Below are 21854 nucleotides of genomic sequence, written 5' to 3'. Positions count from 1 at the left end.
AGGTGATCAGGTTAGTCAAGCAGGATTTCCCCTTGGTGAATCCATGCTGGCTACTCCTGAGCACCTTCTTCTCCTCCATGTGTCTGGAAATGTCTCTTACCTATTCAGAATTGAATAGGTGATTGTATTAACGTCTGTATGGGTTAATATGGTTGTTTATCTAACCTAGTTTGAAATCGAATTTTTTTTTTTTTTCAGGATGCATTTATAATGCAGTCAGTGGTCTTCCTGAAAAAGGAGGGCAGATGAGCTGGAAGCACAATGTTTAATTTATGTCAAACCATTACTAATCGGGACTGTTACTGAAGTGTACTGTATATCAGCATCATTAAATTTAATCAAGATAATTTGAACAAAAGGCATTTGGGAAATCTGCTTCAGTCATCCTTTCAYAGAAATTATGTGGCTGCATATTTATCAGATATAATTTTTCACATACTACTTTGGAAGCCAAAGTTAATCCTTCCCTTGCTGAGTTCTTGTTAAGAGTTATTTATCCTCTTCTGATTATTTGCTTTTTCTAGAAATTAAGGGTTTTTTTTTGCATGATCCTTCCAGAACATTGAATTTTCTTCTTTGGACTTTTAATGTAACTTAACCAATTCTCTGTTATTTCCTGTCCCCCTTTCCTTTATTCAAATTACCTAGTCCCTTGGGTAATCTGCACATAAAAAGTGCAAAATGTAGAGTGAATAAGAACTAGTTAAAATATACTTTTCTAGCTCATACTTATACTTTATTTCTCTGTGTTTTAGATTTCTTATAACAAACACCCATGCATACAGGTAGCTGGAGTGCTTGAGGGAAATAGTCATTACTATACTGAGGTGTCTTTGAAAAATAATCTTTTGTTTCTCAGGATAAACATCTAAAAAGATCCAATAAATGTTCTGTTCCTGGTCAAGTATCTGATGATTACTATATGAAATAATGTGTATTTGCTACAGACAGAAACAGACCTATATCATTATTCAGCCCATGCTAGTTCCTATAGTGTGCCAATCAGACTAATTTTTCTACTAGGGAAGGAAGAAGTAGGGAAGCTTCAAAATGTAAATGAAGAGTTATATACCTGAAAATTACTGCAAATGCCATTTCTAAAGTGTGAGAAATGCACAGTCATGTCATTCTAAGACAGCCTGAAGACTGATAGGAAGAACTTGACAGCTTTTCAGGCACTTCTGCTGCAGATATTCATGGTCATTAATTTCCTCCACTTCTAGCCTCCTGCTTATGTCCTAAAAAGCATCTGACTCCTACTGAAACTGTTCCACAGAAACTGCTGAGGGTCACTTCATCTTTGCATTAGGGGTTTTGTAGCTCTTTTAATGTCTATGTCATTAAAGTCTTTTATGACTKAGCAGACTAGAGCTTTATACATGCTCAGACATGGTATAGAAACAATACATGTCTTGTAGGCTTATTACTATACTATTTGAAGAAGTGATTTGAAGTATGCGCAGTCTTGAACTTCATCAAATTATTGTCTCATGAGATACTAGCAATAGTGCCAGCTGCTACACTACATTGCATTAATATGCTTAGAGCTAAATCCTCCTTGCTTTAGCCTCCCAGCTAATCCCATTGACATCAATTTGTTCTTAAGTCTTCTAATGATTACAGGGAGTTGTCATACCTCACAGGATCACCTTCAGGGATCACAAGACTTGCAACTGCACTCTCTGCAGATAGTTTCTCTATTAAACAGAACTGCCGTTTGATCTCTGCTACATATCTTAGAATTTTTGTCTTTGAGGGTTTAGACCTTCTGTATTACTTTGTAACTTTTTTGCTTGGAACGTGGAGTCCTTGATGATATTTTGAAAGAGCTGGACAGTGTAGTAGACGAGGGCAGATTAACTAAGCATGTGAGCATAAAATCAGCTTTAATTGTTGCTCACTCTTCATGTCTCTGCTTACAGTGAATGCTGTGACTTATGCATCTTCTTTCTGAACCAAAGATGACTGGATTTTGGTGAATCCTGCAGAAGTCCTTTTTTTTTCATACAGCTGTTTTAGAGCCTTGCAACATGATTCATCTATAAAACCGAGGAAACTCGTCAGTCCATTTCACCAACATTCCTTAAAACATAAAAAAAAATCAACAGAGATGTGAGAATTTGCAAGCATTGAAGAGAAATTATTGAATTCTCTTAAGAGTTTTTGACATGCTTTCTTTAGAGCAGTGTTTTAAGTTCACTTTTTTCTTTATTCTTTACTATTAGTATTCTTTACTACCAATAATTCTTTACTACCAATAATTTTAAGCAAAAGATTTTTTTTTGAGCAATAACCACAAGCCATCTTTAGTCCACAATGAATTTCCTCATGAAGATAATTACTGTAGAGATGCTTACTATAACTGTAGACCAGCTTTTTCTGCTAGTTAGGAACAGCTGGGAAAAAAAGAAAAAAGATGTTCCCCAAAATAGTTGGAGCTCCTTTTTGCACACCTACTCTTCCCTACTGTGTTTTGTTTGCTTGAATACAGCTTGCCGGTTTCAGAAGACACAGTTTAAAAGTACTTTACTATGAAGAATGTGTTTTCAGAGGGGTTCAGGGATTCCTGGAATTAGTCAGGCTGCCATCAGACATTCTTCCATAAATAAATAGAACAATAATGTAACTACTAATGAAATATTTCTGAGGCCACTCCCACTAGTCACCTCCTAAGTTCAGAATAAGCATTCCTGTCATTGCCACTCTTTTTGCATGAATTCATGCACAGCCATGTGTGTTGATGCAAATGAACAGCAGTGACATTGTATCTCTCAGCCATGCTGGTGAGGCCTTGTGTTGAAGTTACTCATGTGAAAGAGTGACTTGTGTAATATCTCCATCCTGCACCCAGAGACTAGAAAAGGAGCAAGAGAAAAGATTGATAAATGCTGTGATGTGTCCAGGATTTGGCTGTCTCTTTAAGTGACTGCATTTTCTTAATATGGTGCTGAAATTAATGGGAGGTCAAGCAGCAAAGCATAGTTCTGAATTTTATTCATTTGTGCTGTGAAATCCGTTACTATTTTTACTACTTTGATAAAACAAAATCCATTGTGGTTGGYAACAATTATTTATGAAGAGCACCAAGAACTATGTGTGCATAGAAATAATTCTTCTGTAATCTGTACTGATATTTATTGTTAGAAGTTTTATGTGGTTTATTAGGGACAATAAATTATTGTTCTCCTGGAGAAATAGAAGCCCAGGCCTGGGCGTGGCTTGCTGGTTGCTTCCTGCTTCCTGGACAGGACTATAAAGTTATAAGTTGACTAATTACTTCAAGATAATCTTTAGAATCCACTGAAATACCAGTTGAATGATAAGGTCAAGAGTAAGGAACATCTGAGAGAGGAAGACCTCCAGGGATTGTAACATAGGAAGCAGTAGCATTTATGGGCTGCTTCTGGTTGAAACACAGCTAAGCCACTAAATTCAGTTGAATATTTGCTCTGGTTTGTGCTGATGTGTTTTGTAGACTAACATYTTATGGAATATTTCATCCAAAGCTTCAAGCACCTTTGTCAAAGCCCCAAACACTCCCAATATTGGTGGGTCCCAGTACTGATGGTAGCACTGTACCAACCTGTGTCTTTGCATTAAAAACAAATTGCTGCCTCACACTTTTAAAAACACAAATGAAAAATTACAAATGACGTGCACAAATGTCCATATAAAATTATGGACATTTAAAGACCACAGTCTTGGTAACCGAGTGAGAGTTGCACGTGGAAGTTATTGGTGACGAGAATAACTTTTGAGAGCATAAGATTATCTTGACAGGAAATTTACRACACTAAAAACCTTGGAGTCTGGGAAATTACTTCGTGGTTTGTTGCAAGATTCAGAATAGTTTGAACAGTCAACCTACAGCACCCTAAGCACCARTTTGGATAGCAATAAATGAGTGTTACTGATGTATAATCACTTCCCAGTAAGTTCTAGAGTTTGAGGCAAGTTTTTTGTTCTCTGATGGAACTACAAGTAAGAACAAACATACTGAGCATTTGTTTGTTATAGAGTACTCTATGCAAAATGCAAAAAAGCATTTTTTGTCATAGCAGTTGGTAGCAGTTGCTTATGGAGAACACTAAGAACTATATGGGCATAGAAATCATTATTCTGCCTTAYGTCCTGATCCTGATAAGCTCCAGCAGCTGCTGTCAGTCAAAGATTTCAGAAATTCTTGATCTGGAGGCTTCTGAAATTAATTTTTGTATTGCTAGTAGTTCAAATAGTGTATACTCTGTTCAATAGATCAATTCAAAATAAAAGGTTTTAAACTATTTTCATTTAACTGTACCTGCCTAAGAAGCATGATACAATGGAATCATCTCGCCATTACAGAGTAGAACACATTCACAGGAAATCTGGTTCTTTTGTGGGTTTYTCAATTTATGAGAAAGAAACTCAACCTTTTTGTGCCTTATTAAAATGGGAGTGAAGATGCCTCTGCAATTTATCATGCTGGTTTGGSGAAGTACCACACTTAACCGCATGATTTTCATTGAAGGCTATATTCCCATCATACAAATGAAAAGTAGTTGAAAATCCAGACATGTTATAGAACTAGACTCTTCCTTTCTCTCCCTCTAGATTTTCAGAGTGTGGGATATACAGACCCTAACACTGCTACAGGTCTTCCATGACRATCAAGAGACTCCTGCAGAGATGGAGATCTTTGCCATGGTATTTGACAATAACCACCACACTCTTATCACAGGTAAGTTACTAATTAATGTAGTTAATTAGTAGTAGTAGTTAGTAATGTAACTAAGGTGTGAATGYATCCCCATGGTTGAATTTGGCTTCCTTTATGGCTACTGAAGTTGAGGACAGGAAAAAGGTATATGGGGTGCACCAAATTCGGGAAGGTAGGAGTATTTATGCATGCCAAGATCATTTTGAAGTCATTCTTGCTATACATGGTACTAGCTTCAGTAGGGAATTATGCATGAAAATATCCATGAAGAGAAATAAAACCCCCCAAAACAAGAAAAACAGAATAAATGAGAAATGCTTCCCTGAAGCCAAGGTGAGCCTCTTCAGAAAAATTAAACTGCACATGCCCTTCTGCCGCCTTGTCATTTGTTAAAAGCTACTCAACTGCTGATCTTCCTGACCCCACCCCTACTCCCTTCCTTTGGTACTCTCCTCCCATTTGGATATTAAAGCAGCTCCCTACATAGCCCTTAGAGAGCGAACCCCACAATCTGTGGTTGCAGCATAGCCACACTGTCAAGTTTATCAGAAATTAAATATTTCAGCAGCTCATCCTACAATTTCTTTGTTCTGCCTCTTGAATCTGTCACAGGGAGCCTGGAAGATCTGAGGGCCCAGAACCTAGCGGTTAATTTTGTTTTCTCTGTCTRTCTTGGAAGGGACTATAATCTTATGAGTCTGAGGCAGAGAATCTGGAGACTGGCAGGATTTCTTTGCTACAGAGAAGTAGTCACCGACAAGTTCAGGTCCTGAGCTTTAAACTTCTCTGCCTGGGGCCATGGAGACCTGAGATATCCCAGMCAAATAAGGTCGTTGTCTTTAAAGAGAACTTTTTCTGTCCTGTTTCATGAATAAAGGTACAAAGCTTGTCAAATCTGAGAAGATGAACATTTTGTTTTCAGTGACCTGAAAACTGTGGTTTTCCAATAAATCCCAGCTTGAGAAGCCTGAATAAGTATATACATTGGACTCCAAACCACAAGATAGATGTTAAATGGATTCAAGATTTGCTCAGTAGAGCAAAGCACAAGGAACTTCAGGGACTTGATCTTACTTAAAAATGCCCAGAATACTAATCAGACCAATTTTTAAGGATAATTCATTGCTTTGAGATACAGGTAGCATATTCAGTTCAAATTTACATCCGTGAGATTTTCAAAGCTCAGTAATGTAGTTGTTTTGCATAGCTAAATCCCTGTGAAAATTAGGTGACTTTGCCCTTATAAACACTGATTGGATCAGTGCCTAAATATCTTCAAAAATCTGGACCTGGACGCTGTTAATGATTCCAGTKAAAGGCTAAATGAATGTCTCCTTGTCCCTGAAGAAGTGAGAGAATGAGGCTATATGTGAGAGAATTAATCCTCATAGCAATGTACCTGACTTTCCAGAGGAGATTTTCAATTAGGCTCCTATGTTCATAAATCACAAGAGACAGTGTTTATGGATGATTTCGGCTAACCTTCATGCTTCATTTGCATTTTACCACAGCAGCCCTCTGCGTCTTTTTTCCAAGCTGGCCTGCATGCCTGGGCTCGTGCCAAGTATTATGTGAATTCCTCCTTTGCCAAAGATCTGCTGCTGACTGCTGCCCCTCTGCTGGTGGAACTGCTGTATATCAGAATGGAAATAGGAGACTGGCTTGTGTGCCTCTGCTGTGGAAAATTTGTTCTTTCCCCTTTGTTGTGTCCACTTCATCTGCCTTCTTTTCTTTCTGATCCTTGATCAGAGACCACTGGAAGATGTCTGCAAATGCTGTTCAGATCTGCAGTGGTGTATAAAGGAAACTACTGAAAAGCCTTTATTCCCTGTTGATAGAATTGTTTATCGCTAAGAATTTGGATAGCATAACTGCTTTTAGTGAGGTATCTGCCAGTTAGGGTCTCATATATTTACGTTCCTTCCATTCCCTGCCAAGCCACACTGGGACTAGGCAATTTGCAGCTCCTAAAGGCCTTTTGAGTCAGGATATCAGTCCCATGAAGGTGGAAGTGGGGTGGTTTAAGGCARGGAAATACTTCAGAGTTCTTTAACTGGTGCGTTGTTGGGCAGCGTGTTGTGAACATTTTCTGTTTTAGGGAACAGACGTACTCAAGAAATAGCAGAGATTCCTTATGCTGTTTGGAAGAATTTGGATGAAATTATGGTTTATATAAAGCCTTTCTATATCCATGGAATGTAACTGGTACTTKGTATAAAATGCACGTATTCTCACTCCTCTCACCATGTGCAGGTTCATCTGTCATTGATATTTATCCCTTGACTCATGTGATACAAGATACAAAACAGGTTCCACAGACACATGAGAAAAGCATCAATGTTCTGGTTTACAACAGGGCTTTTCACCAAGTTCTCACTGTCTGCTCTGAATCAGTATTGAAGGTGAGTGTAAGTTGTCAACTATTAAACTTTAAAAGTTTCTGCTGTTTTCATTGCATGTAAGTTATTGGGGAATTAAATAAGAGTGATTGTTGTTTATTTTTCAAAGTGCCASGTTTGTGACTCTTTTATACTCTAGTTCTTTGGGGAAGTAGTAAGCCAAGATGTCATGAAGTCTTGAAGCTATTTGGCTTCTACGTCATTATTTCTGTCAGAAAACTATATTGACACAATTAGCTCCTTTTATCACTGTAACACTGTAAGATGCAGATGCAGTAGGTTTTGGAGGAACTAGATTTGGTTGATTTATTTATTTACTAGTGGTTTTATTTCCTCTAGCTTTATTTTGGTACACTTTAACTCTTACTGCAATGGATTCTTGCAGTGTAACAGAAGCAGTGAAAGTTCATTGGCTGTATGGTAGTTACAAAGGAAAATTTTAAAGTCATAATGACAAATTGTATATCCAATGAATAATTTATGGAAGCACAATTATACATTATTCCCCAGTTCAGAAGGTGTATATGGCGAGCACCTCTTTAAAGTTCAGTAAGTGCTTAAGTCTCAGTCAACTCAGTGGAAWATAAATGTGTATATAAAACACTCTTATGAATCACTATAATGCAAAACCAAACAACCAGCCAAATAAACAGTATGGAGGACTGTGTAAAAGATTATGTTGTTTGACAAAAAGATTCCTTGACTAACATTGAAGAGTTCATGTAGTACATGCAGTGTGCCTAACCTACACAGCCTGTCTTTCAGCCTTCTGTTGTGTTTCCTGTTCTTCTTTTCTGAATCTGTTTCTATTTGGCTAGCAGTTCTTGAAGCCRATCTGCTGACCTGCTGTAGCTCCTTTTTTTTTCAAAGGATTTCTTAGAACACATTTTCCTGAGCCTTTGGGATTTTAAGTCCAAGATAAGTGGGATAAGTATAAAAAATAATTGCCAAATAGCAAGAAAAAGAAAGTGATAGAAACCTCTCTCAGTTTTTACTCCTTATCACAKCTCACGCCTATTCCCTGTCCACAGACTTTTTTCAAATGAGCTTGTGAGGTATTTGGAATGGCAGAAATGAGTGAAATTCATCTAACAATGTCTATTTTTTTCCCAAACACATAGATATGGATCACAAGAGTTTGTAGGTCTCTAGTTCCCATTCAAGTAAATGAAAGCTAAACACTTAAATAGCTTTCAGGGATTTGTCTTCAGGATTATCCATTCATTTAATATCTGCTCATTTCAATTTATTAATTTCATTTCATCCTGCCTCAGTTTAGACAGTTGTTTGGACATTGTTTTAGAAATGAACTCAGTCACTCAATAGATATTCAAAGAACCCCTAGATACTTACCTAGTACCTGCTTATTTCAATGGGATACTAGACACATAATATATCATGATAATCATAATGATTGTAAAATTGTGTTGTTCATGCRTGTTTGTTCTTCCATATCAAGATTTGAATTGTGTCAAATCACTTTCATATTCTTCTTATCATCATCCATTTCCTCCAGCTTCTTCAATCTCTTCCTACCCTGCAAAATTCGAGATGCATTCTCTGTCASGATTTATTTGTATTTAAACATTAATGAAAAAAGAGAAAGAGTGTGCCTATTAATTCTACTAGTTGTATTTGAATCAACTGAAAAAGTCACCATACAATTGTCAGAAAACTCACAGCAAAAATAACCAATCGTTCCTGGTGTCATTAATAGTGTGACAGTGATTAGCAGGGTACTAAAGACCTGCACTAGTCGTTAATTGCTGATGGAGTTAGGGCAAGATGTAGAAAGGGGTAGTATCTATTTGAGGGGCCAGCTGGTGATCGATGCCATTCCTTTGAAGAAAGGCTTGTTTCTGTAAATGCTCATCTATTTTATACACCTAATGAAGATATTGTTTCTCACTGTAAATCTTCTCTTCCATAGACCGTGGTGCCTACAAAATTGTTACAATTGCAAAATAATTGTGGGCATTTGTTGATATAGAAAATCAGATCCARACAGTGCATCTGACATTGTAGCCATTTCATTCCAGTTAAATTCAAGCTATTCCTTTCCAGTGACCAACTTTATATTGGTATTTCATTAAGAGGCTCCATTTAAAGTCCAGAAGAGACTTAGATAGTGTTCAGATACATTCATTCCTACACTTTCAAACCAAATATTTATGAAAAGCCTCATTTGGATATTCAGCGTAAAAATTATAGATCTAACCATTCTTTCTAGATAGATTTCCTTGATTTTTGCATTGTAAATATTCATATTTATCAACAATCGTTCTGACTTAACAAGGGTCTTTCTCATAGCATATCAAATAGGCCTCTCCCTGCTGCAAGATGCAGCTGTCCCACTGCAGAGCGGGACATTTTCAGAGCAGTGACACAATTATTTCAGTGAACTGGCATAGTATTGTGATAGTGAATCTGATGAACTATCAGAGAGCCTTTTTCATGGAATGTGAAAATTTGCCTTTGGAAGTATTAATCTTTCTGCAATTACACAGGAACAGACTATTTGATTTTTTTTTTTTTTTTTTTTTTGAAGATGGAGTTCAAATAATTAATTTTTGTTTTAGGTGTGGGAACTAGAAACAGGGTATCAAATCTATCAGATTGAAGATGCACATGGGCTGAATATTGAAGTAACCTGTGCAGCCATTGAAGAAAAAGGTTTTCATTTTGCTACTGGAGCATGTGATGGTAAAGCAATTAAATAATTACCACCTTTCAATTACAACCTTCATGAATGTTATTTAAAATAAGGTATAGTATGAGCAGTCTGAACAACTTCAGTTGAACCAGTCTGTCTAAGCAATGGAAGGAAGTGATTTATGGCTAGCCTCCAAAATGCAGAGGAGGTTTGCACAGAAAGGAAAACAAAGCTTTAACTCTGGGGAGAAAGAGGTGATTTCTTTTGATCTTGTTTGTGTATAGTTTTGATAGGTGATTCATTGAAAGGTCATTTTAGGCTACTTGAACTCTACTACTGCATAGCTCTTGATCTGAAAAAGTGTTTCCTCGGGAGAACTTGGAGCTCAAGATGGGTACCAAGTACTTGGATGATTCCAGATTCTGCAGACAAATTTCTGTTTTAATAATTATTACAAAAGGTCTAGGATTAAACTATGCATAATAGCTATGAGCATCCACCTTTGTTATGCAATCTCTAMAACAGTTTAAGCTCTGCAGTCTTCCAGAATGATAATGCTTAGATAATTCAATGTAAATTCAGCTGTAAAAAGTATTTCCTTTTTTTTCCCTGAWTTTTTTCCTGAATACATGAATTTTGTTTCCTGACTTTACATTAGAAAACATTTCATAATCCCTTGTAGTGGTCTACTAGAGTTAATATTGTAATGATGGCATATTTGGGGCCCTCAGCATCCCTATGTGGTCTTTAAAAAATGGCTTTTCTGCCTGAGATGATTTAATTCAGCTTTCATAAATTCATATAACTGCAGCTCAAATATTTTTTATATTGTTTTCATTAGCACTTTATACCCCTGTGGCTCAAGAAAGTTGCATTAAAAGGAATATAAAATACGCCAAAATGTGACTTCCCTTCAAAGTTTAATGTTTGTCATTTAAAAAGTACTGCATTGACTCTATTCACTATGCACAGTTTCATTCTTTGCTCTACTGAGTCATGGTTTCCAGTTTAGTTTAAAATAGTGTTCATATAAAAAAGATCCGTTTACGATGGGTACATAATGAATATAGTGACATTTATAAGACAAAGAACATTTTTTTTTCCATTTTTTTAAAATTAGTTATTTTGAACTACCCAAAGCAGAAAGAGAGAAAGATATTTCAGTGATTTAGTTGTAAGATACCGGAGAAAAGTCATTTTCTGGGTTTTATAGTGTGTCAGGTGAATTTTATAGTGTCTTGCAGACAATGAACACTAGGGTGTATATATAKATGTATGTGTGTACCTTTCCAATTTATTCATAAGTGCTACACTGCACTTTGCTGTAAACTTAAATAATTTTGTTATCTGATAACATGGATTTCTTCTCACATTCAAATGTTCAGGAGTGCTCACTTGAAGTATTAAAATACATAAAGTATATGAAAGCTCCCTCATACAAAGAGGAAAGAGCCTTTTCCACACCAGCTAGTGACTAATGTGTTTTATTTATGCTTGAGAGCAAAGAATGCATCCCTTATGAGTCTTAAAACGATGACAGAAAGTGAGTGCTTTGACTGCTTCACTTAAGATAATGTTCCAGTCTTTCTCCTCAGTAGCAACGGGAGATACATCTAGTAATCTGGGTCACACTGCTCCTGCCCACCACTTTACTTTTTCTCTGATGCTTTAGTCCAGAAACAAAAATGTGATGGGCAGTGGACTTCCATCCTGGGCTGCAGCATAAAACAAACTTGGGAAAAAAATGAGAAAATAACCGAGCTAGCAGTCAAGGTGTTTTCTGGTTTTTGTCTCCCTAAGTGTGCTTTCCTAAGGAACACTTTCTTTTAAAGATGAATGATCTAGCTCTGAATGTTCAATTAGTTGATAATTTTTTTTTTCCTTTTTCAAGTTTCTGAGTTTTAAATGCATTATTCTTGATAGTTCATTCACTCTTGTACCTCTTCTTTATCCCTRTCTAGGAACAGTGAAAGTTTGGGAATTTGGAAGTGGGCAGGAAATGAAAGCCTTGCCTTTGGCTGAGCACAGCAAAGATGAGAGACATTCTCTGCTTCAAGTAGTTTATCTGAAAGCTGGTCAGAGTCAACATGTGCTGCTTCTTTTGGAGCAGAGTGGGAAGATAAAAATGATTCAGGTTTTTTTCATATATACGTATATGCATATATATATATTTTTCTAATTTAATTTGGTAGCTCCCAATTTTAAAGGTAAACAGAGACTTTTTTTCTTTAATTAATAGAAAAACTGACAAAGGACAATTCATTTTCTGCATATCATCAAATATTTCTGCATTTCTGGTATTAATATGTTTATGACTCTATCGCTGTTTTTCAGTGTTCTGATTATTTCTTTCCATGAAATTTTTATAATAGGACATGAACTTTTTTTTCTTTGTGATTGAGCTTTTATTGATTCAATTCCTCAATACATTATCACAGGTGTCAAATAAATCTGTGTTTGCTGGACAGACTCCTGCTAGCTCTAGGCACAGTGGAGAAAGATAAATAACTGAGAGCCATGGGTGAACCAAGACCTTAATCTTTTTACAAGAGTGGAAAAATCACCAGCTTTGCTGGTGTGCGAACTGTGAATTGGAGATTACAAAAACTAATAAAATAAGGAGMTGTAACTGAAGTGAAAACTCACTTTAAGTGGGCAGCTAAGTTGCAGATAATGAAAAACTCTGAACTCCCTAGCTAGTCRCCTTCAAATATACTAGCATGCAATTCAAAAGGAGCTGAAATATCTCTAATTGATACTTCCATTTGCACTCTAGGCATATGGTGAGAGAAATATGTAATTTTTTTTTGTAATTTGGCATAATTTTGACACATACTTAGGAATATCTTTTCTTTCCTCTTTCTTTGTCAATTGTCTTAATAGGGTAACGAAGGTCAAACATATCTAAATGTAACATGGGAGCTTCCTGAGGCTGTGGCATTTCCACTGAAAAATCCAGTTTTGTCTCTGTCACTGAAGCCTGATGACTTACAAACATATGATTTTTTTCCAGACATTCAGCTGTTACCTGACACTAATTCTCAAAGCAGTGAAAAAGAGGTGAGAAACACTACAAAAATAAACATTTTCATTTAGAAAATATCAGAAAGTAAAAGTCTTTCTATGCAACTGAGAAATGCGTGTTTTAACAATAGTTCTCAATGCTTAATCAAAATATAGTCCATTGATCTCTCCTTTTCCAATAAGCTAGTCRTCAGAGAGAAGTCATAGAAGATTATCAGATTGGTCAGACAGACTGGCATGATTTCCGTTTCATAAGTCCTTGCTGACTATTCCCATTAACCTTCCTGTCCTTCATATGCTTCAAAATAGTTTCCAGGTACTTGCTCTATCRCCATCCCAGGGTTTAAGTTAAAACCAACTGGCCCATAGCTTCTTGAAGACAGAAATGACATTTGCTTTCTTCTAGTCCTCAGAAATCTTTCCTAAACGCCATCACCTTTCAAACTGAAAGGGTGCCCTTGTAATGATATCAACCAGCTTTCTCAGCACTCATATGTGCATCAGAGCCCATGGACTTTTGTATGTTAACATATTTCCTAGTGTGATCCTTCTCCGCTCAGGATATGTGTTCCTTGTGTCCTCATGTCCTCACCAGGTTGGCCTGCCTGTCGACAAAGATGCTTTTGCCCCACTTCATCCTGTGGATTCTATATATTTCTAGGAGTCCTCAGTCCTCAAAAAGGGTCCATAGTCAAAAGAACAAAAAATCCATTTGCTGACACCAGGTGTCCAACCAGTTCTTGACCTAAAGAATCTCTCCACTCCTTCTCCAACTCTTCCTCCTTACTGGCAGGTTTGAGAATGTCCTCTGGACCCCCTACCCTCCTCTCCTGTAGTACTGTCATTGGCACCCACCTGGAAGAGAAACAGAAAGGCGGGTCTTAGGGCCAGACAAAACTTACCAGCCTCTTCACAGTGTCCCAGAGATCATCTGAGCCCTTAGCAAACAGCAAACCTCCCTTGACAGTGTGTTGAGGTGGCAAATGGGGGTTTCCAGCCCCAGCAGCTGTGAATCTTCAACTATGAGCATTCACTGCTTCCTCATGGTGCTACTGGATGTCTCAAATACAGTAGCACTTGAATAAAATGTTTCAAAATTATGGTTGCCACAATGGCAACCATAATTTAATGGCCAATTTAGTGATTAAATTAACAGCTAAAACATTTAATTCTCTAGTGTCTGCATTACTGATACTAAAACTTATTGATTTTGTAGAATTTTGTACATTCCAGGGAAATGAAATGCTTTGATGTGTTAAAAGTAGGAGGATGCAGTTTGATAGCAACAGGAAGTGCAAACGGTGCAATAATTTTGTGGAACTTCAAAGCTGCCTCTGTCAGATGTCTGTAAGTAATACGTTCATRGAGGTATTTTGATGTCTAGTATTTCACTCTTACTGTTCCAAACAACATATTGGATACTGTAAAACAGATTTTTCAGTGTTCTCTACTAAAAGTGTCATTCCTGATGTGTGACCCATCTGTCAAGGGTGACTGAGAAGGAGGAGTTAAAAATAGGAATTTATCTCCTTCCCCACTTCTCTCCTTCAAGATGATTCTGCTAGCCAGTATGCTGGCCATTTGTGGAAGGGGTGAGGTCATCAAGAATAGGGTTTTGATATAATTCAACACCAACACTGAGGAAAACTGTCSCTTAGTCTTACTGTCATTCATTAGTGGCTGCTACAGACTGTAGAACCATTGTTATTTTGGAAGTTTCAATATGCTTTGAGAACAGACACTGCATTGGATAGGCTGTTTGCTTGATCCACTGTTCTTGTTTGGCTAGAGAAGTTAAGTCAGTATCCTTTGCTCAGTAGGGAGGAGCTGCCTTTTATAGAAGTGCAGCTGAATATCCCAGCCATCCACTGAAAAGGGAGATTGAAGTGCCCACTAAACTATTAACAGTTGATGCTTCTGATCTTCAAATTGGGATTTAATTATATTTAGATGTACTTTCTGATGGGGAATTTGGCTGTTCTTCCATTAGAAGATCCCTTAACCTTGATTTTTGGATGGTAAAGGCATTACCAAACTATTTTTTTTAAAGGAGACAGAAATAAGCCTGTCACAGTCTATTGAGCTAGGACTGTGGGATTAAGCAGTCATCTTGTACTTGAAAGTGAGAAAGATGGAGTAATCGAAAGACATTCCATTCCAAGAGGTGAGGGGAAAGGACAGATATCATTGATAGCCTGGAGGGGTAAGATGTCAAATGAGAAAAATGAATAATTCAATAAGTRACAAGAAAGAAAAAGATACGACCAGTGAAAAACTGCACAATCAGTTTTGTCTTAAATGAAAGAGATTCTTTTGCAGAGGACAGTACYGTTTTTCCATATTTTTGTATTATCCTCTGATTTTTTTAACCTGTATACTATTCTAATACTGCTGTGCCTTTCTTCAATTCTGTGTTTTTCTCCTTGACCTATATTTGTGGTTGAGCCTCTCTTTTTCGTCGCTCATTTTAAATGTCTTCTTATTCTTATCTTCAAGTCTGATGAAGATAATTTCCTTTTAAAATATTCTCAAAGATAATTTTGGGAAATTGAGGCAATTTGAAGGAAATTCAGGAGAGGAAATGGGGAGAGGAAATACAGGAGAGGAATTGGGAGAGATACAACAAAAGCTGTACTTTTGGGCAATCAAACTAACAGGATAAAAATGTATTTTAGAATGCTACAAGTTGAAAATATTTCATTTTCTTCATTTTAAAAGAGTACAAAAGTCATCTAGGATAAATGTTTATTTCGACTTGAAATATTTAGCTGTCAGTCACTTGGAAGAAAGAGGAAATGTTAAAAGTCCTCTCAAATCAAAAAGGCTGTGACTAAGGTACTCCTTAGTTCTTCTGAGGCATAGATAGGCTCAGTTCCTACTTACATCTGGATGGTTTGGAACCTACATCTCCCACAGGGGTAGAGGATCCAGAGCAGTGCAAGTGGTAAAGGAGAATCTCATTTTGTTTTCTTGGAACAATTTCAATTTGCATGAGATTCTTAGAGATGCAGGGAACCACATATTGTTGCTTCATYGTAATACATGGCAGCTCTTTGGCAGGTGGAAGATATGCATTCCATTGTGACAGTCAGTATCGATATTAGTTTTTTCAGTTATTTAAGTTCAAAGCTGTCAGCAACAAGAAGAAATCTGGTAGAAGTCTTTCTATCTGCTCCTACTTGTACATAATATGCTTCAGAAAATACAACAGTTCACAAAAAGGAACAAACTGGTGCAGGACAAATCCAGAAATTCTCCTCTGGAGCATTTTGCCAAATCAGGAAAGTAAACAATGACAACACATCAAGTTAGACTGAATGGAGAGGCACGATGGTTTTTCTCTGCTAGTTATGGAATACAGACCTTCTTAAGACCATCCAAAGTCAAGATTTAGCTAYGCTACCCAAGCTTCATAACATCCTTCGTGTGTTGACACACCTGTGAAAAAGCTGAATATATCTGCACAACAGGAAGTAAAAGCTCAGCTGCAATTCTGGTGCTGTTTCCTCTTCATTTGTTTTTGCCTCCCCTAATACCTGCAAGCCAGTTCATGTGGATGGAAGAAAGGAAAGTCAATACTTTGCAAGTAGGGTATTATGCCCAGGGGTTTCATGACCAGACTGAAAGCCAGGAACAAGATGTTTTCTAATATTAACTTAGCTAGTTAACTTCATTGTAAGTTATTTTGTAAAACTTTACTTTTATCTTTATTTTCAGGTATAAGATTAATGAAGACAACCAGACTTCAGTTCCTCAAACATCTGGAGTCAATGCTCTGTTATTCCTTGTCCACAGTGCTTTTCACTCCGGGTAACTTTATGCATTGTGTCTTTCACCAAGGGTGGGCATTCATTTGTAATTTTGCTGCATAAATCTGTTCTAATTTGTATCCAAGACAGCTGCTTAAAATTGGAATTTTGTTTTTATGTTTGTGTCTAATCAATTAAGTCCAAGCAGTTAATTAGTTTTCTCATTCTTAATTTTTTGATATGTTATCAGTGCATATTATATGTTTTTTAACCACTCCGCTAAGCTATTGTATTATAATCAAAGTGACCTCCAAAGTCTTAGTTCTGTTCCAGGTGAAGTCAACTTTTGTCTGTGTTTAGTTCTCCTGTGTGCTGTAACTTTGATTCCTACTTCTGTGAGCTCACTCTGTGAGTCCTCTGTGGCAGCAGATTTTTTTCTTTTTTCAAATGTGGTACAGATCTTAAGTCATTACAAGTCGAACAGAGGGAAGCTCATTGAGTGTGCAGCCTCAAGCTCCAAATCAAAGTAGAAGCTAGTGTATACTGGTAGTGTTGCACAAGGAATAGAATTTCAGCCAAAGATGGCCAAAAATGCCCATTTAAAGCAATTCCAGATCCTAGAGACAAGAGAAGAAGCCTAGAGAGAGGAAGCTTMTAATTAATTTCCAATTAATAGAAGGCTATTTGCAGAGCAAAGTACTAYGAGTCATGAGCAAGTGCTGCATTTTTCTCCTCCACTTTCTTCACTACTCTCAGCATGAAATACAATGTTTTGRTTTACCATGAATTGAACTTGTTCTCAAATACTGACAGGGTAGGGTGGCTGTGTGATAAACAAATCTTGCTTATTTACTTGAATAATTTTCTAAAACTTCAGCAATCTTRGGTTTAACCAGTGTAATATCTTCAAAGCACTTTTTATTATACTTTATTACACTAGACAATGTTGATTCCCAGATAGCAAACAGTATTTTCAAGAATGTTGGCCATCGATCTCTGGATTTTTTTTTTTTTCACACAGGAACATTGGTTCCTTGTCCTCTACTACTGCCACTGTAACRAGTGATATCAATGCCATTTCAGGACAGGAAAATCTAAATAAGGTAAATATAGTGGCTTCATTAATTCTGTAGCACCCAAAACAAATTTYTCTTTTATTTTTATTTTCAAATACAGTAAGTTTTTTAAAAAAAAAAAAAAAAACTCTATACAATCTTGCAGAAAACTAGAGGTCAAGAATAACTCAGGAAATAACATTGCTCTTCTAAGCTTGGAGTAGGAATGAGATGGGGAATTTCTGTCAAGCAGCCATCTCTCTACTACATGGAATTGCTACAAGGAATTTAAAATAGATAACTATTCTCTAGTCACACATGAGTTCCATTTTCTATTTCTGTGACATTTTATTCCTTGCTTTTAGGAAAATACGAAAAGTGATGAAAATGATGTTCAAATAACAACAGGTATGGAAATATGTTTTTTTTTAATACTCTTTGTTGCTGACCCATGACTGTTCTGMTCAGATTCCCAAATGAACTGACTCTGCTAATTTGCCCGGCAAACTTCTTTTCAGCTTAGAATAACCAGGAAAGTAGTTGGCATGTGGATGACACACCTCCATGTCTTTTACTTACCCCAATTATTTCCCAAAAGCTAGCCCAAGATGCAGACTTCCAAAGGCTTAAATAATGATTTTGCTAAATTAATGTGATGCTGCAAGCATCATTGCAGAATTTGGGGCCACCAACTATACAGCATCTCATTCCACATAAAAATTTGAGCAATTAATTAGTGAAATGGTAAACCAAGAGTGAGCTTAAGTGTGAATGAATGGCCTTTCAAAAAAAAATTCTTCAAAAGCAAATGGAATTTTAAAAGGAGAAGTTTTATCTCTCTCTAAATATATATAAAGTGTCATTTAGCTATTAAACTTTATTTCATTGCTAAATTTCTGGTCATCTGTAGACCCTCTCACCAGAAGACTACAGAACTGCCTCTCACCTGTTCTGGTGACCACTGTCCTGCACAGTTCTTCCGTTCTTATTGGTGTGTGAGCTTTTGTAAAATCTGTTGCTATGCTCTGAATAAGGTTTCTTTGCCTCATGAAAGAATAGTGATGGATAATTTAGATGTAATCATGGAGACTGTTCTCCTTTCTTTTCAGTATAACACACTTTCAAAGTGATGTCATCCTGCAAATGAACTTTTTTTCWAAAGCTACTTTTTCCTAATCATGCTTTTTTTGTATATTTGAAACTAGTGCAAAAAAGAATATGTTTGASATCATGTATCACCGTTTGTGTTCCAAAGCAGAAATAGACACAACAACGTATCAGAATGTGCAGCACAGGAAGAGGAACGTATTATTATCCAAAGATGTAATGGGATACTCACCCATACTGGCTTCTGCTCATGAAAATGGCTATATCTATTTATGGAGTATTCAGGTAGTTATCTGAATGGCTTTGGGATGGGATTGGATCAAAGGAGAAGGTAATTCTGCCAGTTTTTGTAATATGCTTTCTAGTAGTTACTAGCGACAGCTTGGATTTTTTGGTTCAGTTTTTCCATGAGCACAAATTACTTCTGCTTTTTCAACTGTAGCAGAGATTGATGACAAATGAAAAATGAGGAACACATGACAAGGAACAATTATGGGAAAAAATGACTGTAAAGTTGTCTAGTGTCTGTGTAAAGTCCAGTAGTCAAATTTTCATCCATCTAATTTACTTTTTAAGAGGGATGATAAGCAAGATATAATACCCTGCTTTTAGAACAGAAGAAATATGTTTTGCCAGTAAACTTTCTCTGAAATTAAACAGCCTCCATACCCTGTAATGAAAATMAATGATGAGCTGCATCTGCATGTGGGGAAGACTAACCCCATGTGCCAGCACATGCTGGGAACTGATCAGCTGGGAAGCAGCTTGGCAGAAAATGATCTGTGGATCCTGATAGACAGCAAGTTGAGACAGCAATGTGCCCTCACTACAGAGAAGGACAACAGTGTCCCAGGCTGCATTAGAAAGACCATTGCCAGCAGTTCAAAGGGGGTGTTTCTCTCCCTTTATTCAGCACTGGTGAGACCACATCCAGAGTGGTCCATTCAAGTCCAGCAAAGGGTTGAAGGGCCACAGAGGTGATTAAAGTATTGGAACATCTGTGATATGAAGAGAGGCTAAGAAAGCTGGGAGTGTTTAGCCTTGAGAAGAGAAGGCTTGACACCTTATCAATGTGTCTAAGCACCTATGGGAGGGAGTAAGGAGACAGAGCCAGACTTCTCAGTTGTATACAGTAATAGGAGAAATTCAAATACCGAATTTTCAGTTTAAACATAAGAAAATACGTTTTTTTCTGTAAGGGTGTAAAGGTGGGCAGCTTTCCCAAAGATGTTGTGAAATTTCTATTCTTGGAGATATTTAAGACCAAATGATCGTGAACAACCTGCTCAACCTGACTTTGCTTTGAGGAGCAGGATTGGACTATATGATCTCCAAACATGCCTTTGAACTTCAGTTACTCTGATGCTGTGATGAGTGCAGCATTGCACAAGTCAGCTAGTCAGATGACAGYAGCAGTTATAATCAGAAAAGCTTATTATCATGACACATGGGACCTATAGGTATATTCAGACAGTAAAGTCAGTCATACAGGAGGCTGCCAATGGCTTAAGTGTTGTTATCAGCTCATGCTCTGCTCCAGAAAACATCATTCCAAACAAGAGACAAAATATGTAATGCAGAAGGAGGATGGAGTATGATGATAGGCTCATATAATATTGTCTACCATGACAGACAGTGATTATCACCTCTCAGACACATCAGGCTTTAAAAGGCATACCAACAAAGGCAGAAGCTTTCAGAAACATATTATGCAGAAATAGAATACAATGATAAATGTTCACAAGTTGTATTTACAGATTCACAGAATCACAGATTCACAGAATATTTAAGGTTGGAAGGGACCTCTACAGATCATCTAGTCCAACCTTCCTGCTCAAGCAGGCACACCTAGAGCACGTGGCATCCAGGGTGGCATCCAGGCGGGTTTTGAAGACCTCCAGAGTAGGAGACTCCACAACCTCCCTGGGCAGCCTGTTCCACTGCTCTGTCACCCTAACAGTAAAGAAGTTGCTCCTCACCTGGAGAYGGAACTTCCTGTGCTTCAGCTTGTGGCCATTACCCCTCGTCCTATCGCTGGCCACCAGTGAGAACAGCTTGTCCCCTTCCTCCCTGCATTCTCCCTTCCTGAACTTATACATATTAATCATATCCCCTCTGAGCCGTCTCTTCTCCAGAGAAAACAGGCCCAGCTCACTCAGCCTCTCTTCATACGAGAGATGTTCCATKCCCTTAATCATCCTGGTTGCCCTTCTCTGGACCCTCTCCAGAAGCTCCACGTCCTTSCTATACTGGGGTGCCCAGAACTGMACACAGTACTCCAGGTGCGGCCTCACCAGMGCTGAGTAGAGGGGCAGAATCACCTCCCTCGACCTGCTGGCAACACTCCTCCTGATGCAGGCCAGGATSCCATTGGCCTTCTTGGCCACGAGGGCACACTGCTCACTCATGGTTAACTTAGTGTCAACCAGGACTCCYAGGTCCCTCTCCGTGGAGGTGCTTTCCAGCAGGTCGACCCCTAATCTGTCCTGGTGCCTGGGGTTATTCCTCCCCAGGTGCAGGACCCTGCACTTGTCCTTATTGAACCTCATGAGGTTCCTCTCTGCCCAGCTCTCCAGCCTGTCCAGGTCCCTCTGGATGGCAGCACAGCCCTCCGGAGTGTCGGCCACTCCACCCAGCTTGGTGTCATCTGCAAACTTGCTCAGGGAACTTGCTCATTTGGTTTTGTCGTCTTCATCATTGATACATCAAAGTCACTACAATCATCACTTGCATGACAAAGGCAAGAGGCTGCTTATTGGCAAGGTTTTCTTCCTCACGTCCACCAAAGACTGAAGGGATAGAAAGGGAGAAAGTCCATGGGTGCTTGCTTGAATATATAACAAGGGGGTGAGGGAGGGTTTGTGGGTCTATTTGAAGCAGGAAGTGACATTTCAGTAGGAATTGTTGTCACAGTGATATTTCATAGCAAATGAAGTGACCAAGGAGGTAGGGATAGATGCAGATGAGTTGTGGATTGGCTCTAAAGTGAAACAGTCTGTCATTTTGATGTAAAAAAGAYGGCAGTCCAACAGAGTACACGCCAGTTATCTTGGTTATTCCATAGATTATAGAAAAAAAATCTCCAGCAACTTTCTGAATGGATATGAGTTGGATAAGGCTGCATATATTTAACAACATTCAACGTCTATTATACTGATTTTTTTTTTC

At 37.8% G+C, this 21854-nt stretch overlaps 1 protein-coding gene across 1 annotated transcript in view; it reads left to right on the top strand.

The window, feature by feature from the left end:
* Positions 1-21854, top strand: part of WDR64 (WD repeat domain 64) — a 65110-nt gene that overhangs the window by 37361 nt on the left and 5895 nt on the right. The window contains exons 11-20 of the mRNA XM_026044798.1: positions 4594-4720; positions 6953-7101; positions 9678-9801; positions 11713-11885; positions 12635-12811; positions 13992-14122; positions 16493-16585; positions 17546-17627; positions 17945-17987; positions 18835-18971. Coding sequence (XP_025900583.1) covers positions 4594-4720; positions 6953-7101; positions 9678-9801; positions 11713-11885; positions 12635-12811; positions 13992-14122; positions 16493-16585; positions 17546-17627; positions 17945-17987; positions 18835-18971 — 1236 coding nt within the window. The remainder of the gene's footprint in view (positions 1-4593; positions 4721-6952; positions 7102-9677; positions 9802-11712; positions 11886-12634; positions 12812-13991; positions 14123-16492; positions 16586-17545; positions 17628-17944; positions 17988-18834; positions 18972-21854) is intronic.

This window comes from Nothoprocta perdicaria, unplaced genomic scaffold (assembly GCF_003342845.1).
Source record: "Nothoprocta perdicaria isolate Ctin4 unplaced genomic scaffold, notPer1 scaffold_383, whole genome shotgun sequence".
NCBI lineage: Eukaryota > Metazoa > Chordata > Aves > Tinamiformes > Tinamidae > Nothoprocta > Nothoprocta perdicaria.
Note: the sequence above shows the minus strand (reverse complement) of the source record. Positions and strands in the feature narration are given on the sequence as shown.